The sequence below is a fragment of the Camelina sativa genome, chromosome 16 (assembly GCF_000633955.1).
Source record: "Camelina sativa cultivar DH55 chromosome 16, Cs, whole genome shotgun sequence".
NCBI classification, from domain to species: Eukaryota; Viridiplantae; Streptophyta; class Magnoliopsida; order Brassicales; family Brassicaceae; genus Camelina; species Camelina sativa.
In genome coordinates, this window is record NC_025700.1 from 28,914,989 (window position 1) to 28,917,623 (window position 2,635).

Genomic DNA, 2,635 nt, shown 5'->3' on the forward strand with positions numbered 1-2,635 from the left:
TAATATACATACTGTTGAAAATCTTAGATGAACGGGGTGTATTCAACTTGACATTTTAAGTGATTTGTGTGAAATTTATAAATCCTATGCTATTCAATCATGGATTTTAAAAAGTCTATTAAAATCCACTGTTATTGAATTGATGATTTAAATATCTATTTTAAAATCCAGTGTTATTGAACTGATGATTTAAAAATCTAATTTAAAATTCACTGTTATTCAAAACAGTTTTGTTGATTTGGGTTTAATTATTTTTAGGATTCTGGAGGATTTGAGAGGATTTGTTTAGTTAAAAATACAGAAATCCAAATCTCATGGTTTTAGGTGGGATTTGAAAGAATTTGACAGAAAATCATATGAACTTTCCTAAAATGTATCAAAATTCTAAATTTCCTAAATCTCATCAAATTCTCCAAAATCATGGTTTGAATACACCCCCGAAATTTCACTATCTTTGGTGCTAAATCAAAAACAATAATGTGTTTAGAAACACTAATTACTTTTCCAACTCCAATAGTTCTGATAGAGTTTCCAAGCTTGATCACTACATCGTATACTTCTTTGTAAGTTTGCCATATATATTTCCCAGCCTGTACTCAATAAAAAAACAAACAAATTGTGTTACTAATTAATTTCCGATACTACTAATAATTAAGTTGCTGATTACTTACTTTTCCATCAACGATTTCTCTACGACCAAGCATAGGATTATTTGGAGACTTCTCCACAGACAGACTGTATAATATTCAAAACATATAGCATTCACATAAGAGGTTACACAATCAATAATGTCATTTTGTTATTAATAGCCATGAACAGAGGCACGGAATAAAGCAACAGTTCTTGGATAAGTTCTGAGATCTTAGATGCAATGAAATCATTTCAAGACAATTGCATTCATTAATGGTTGCTCTCGGATCTTCATATGAAAGTCAAGTCAAAAAATCATAGTCGCCGTTGCAATAATTTGACTATTCTAAAACAAAAACGAAAAAATATATCAAATGTTGAATTGTTGAACTTTCACATAATGTTCGTTTACAAAAATCAAGCAAAACCTCCCCAAACGCAAAGTACTCTTTCCTCCATATTTTTTCAGCAATATGAAAAGCTTGGAACCCACGAAAAGAAAAACTAGAAACAACGTTTACAAAAATAAAAATAAAAATGAAGAAACAAACACACACAAAAAAATCACTATTCATTTGTGAATTATAATCCAATAAACTCCATTAATCAGAAAAATAAATTTTATGAATAAAAATTAGTGAAGCCAAAGAGGCGGAGTTTGATATAGTTGCTCTCTTAATTAATTTGTAAGAGAACAAAAAGTCTAACCGGAAAATATCCCATGCACTGACGAGATCATCGGCCGGTTCAGGAAAACCATCTTTAGCGTAGATACTCCGGTAAACCGGACCGACAGATGGACTTCCTCCATCAACGCCTTCCTGTCCCTTCTCAACCTCTATGATGTATCGACTTGCCGCCATTTCTTTTGCGTTTATTGTCCTTAATTATCTGTGTATTTTATGTGTTTTGATCGTTCGTGTTGATTTGTAAAGGTGCAGCAACTAGAGAGACAAATTTTAAAATGGCGTGTGAATGTTGTAAAGAGGAAAACCAAAAATGATTTGATAGACACGAGGGTTGCTGACTCCTCCATATTGGGTGATAGTATTTATAAGTAATTTATATCTTGTTTTACTTTTTCCCCTCAATAAAAGCTCATAGTATTATTATTAGATTTTATCTATTTATATTTTAATCAATTAACCAAAAGGAAGAAATAATAAAGTCCTTATAACATTTTGATTTTAGCAAAAAAAAAAAATCAAGAAAAATTAATTGATTAAAATAAAAATAAAAAATGTGGGCACTTTCCTATATACTGGATCTAGTTAATGGTGTACATGTTACTCACATATTTACGATAATCCAGAGCTCTTAAGTAATTAAGTACTATATATAAGAAAAAGGAAAAAAGATGTCCAGCTACACGAGGTATGACGCAATACATGGCCACACATTTCAAATTTAATAATGTATGCTCAACTACATCAATTATATGTTTGGCATGGCCACATGCACCAAGTACTTGACGTCATGTGTTTTACACCATGGACATAAAATCTCGATTCACCGGGTCATTTCTCCCGGCAACGACCGGCGTTGACTCATCAGAACCATAATCGGGGAAAACTAAAACCCGACCCGAGCACCTGCAACCAAAATAAAATACCCGACCCGGACCCAATTTTAATGGGCTTTTTATCTAAATTAAAAAAAACACAGGCCCATTTTCTAATTATTCATCGATCAAAACAAGAAAAGTGAAAAAGTTGTTTGAAAAAGTTTTATCGTTTTATCGAAGATATCGAAGAACTGTGAGAGCATCTTTTCAATTAGGTTTTTTAACAGAGATAATGCAGTGAAATCTTTGCTGGAAATCGGAATAAAGAAGACATTGCCTGTTGATTCTCGTCCCAATGAGGTAAAGCTGGCATTTTGCTGTTGATTTTTAACTTTTATTTTGTCGTTTTAAACAAGTGGGAAAGTGGAGTTGTTGTCGGCAAGATTCAATTCTTCTTTATATGTTACTTAGTTTATTGTCTAGTCTTGTTGTGTAGCCTTA

At 32.0% G+C, this 2,635-nt stretch overlaps 1 protein-coding gene across 1 annotated transcript in view; it reads right to left on the reverse strand.

Moving 5' to 3' along the window:
* The window catches only part of LOC104753111 (long chain acyl-CoA synthetase 3-like), a 5,679-nt gene extending 4,019 nt beyond the window's left edge, over nucleotides 1-1,660 (reverse strand). The window contains exons 1-3 of the mRNA XM_010475403.2: nucleotides 1,339-1,660; nucleotides 672-735; nucleotides 501-590 (exon numbers count right to left, since the gene is read on the reverse strand). Of these exons, the coding sequence (XP_010473705.1) occupies nucleotides 501-590; nucleotides 672-735; nucleotides 1,339-1,493 (309 nt within the window). The 5' untranslated portion in view covers nucleotides 1,494-1,660. The remainder of the gene's footprint in view (nucleotides 1-500; nucleotides 591-671; nucleotides 736-1,338) is intronic.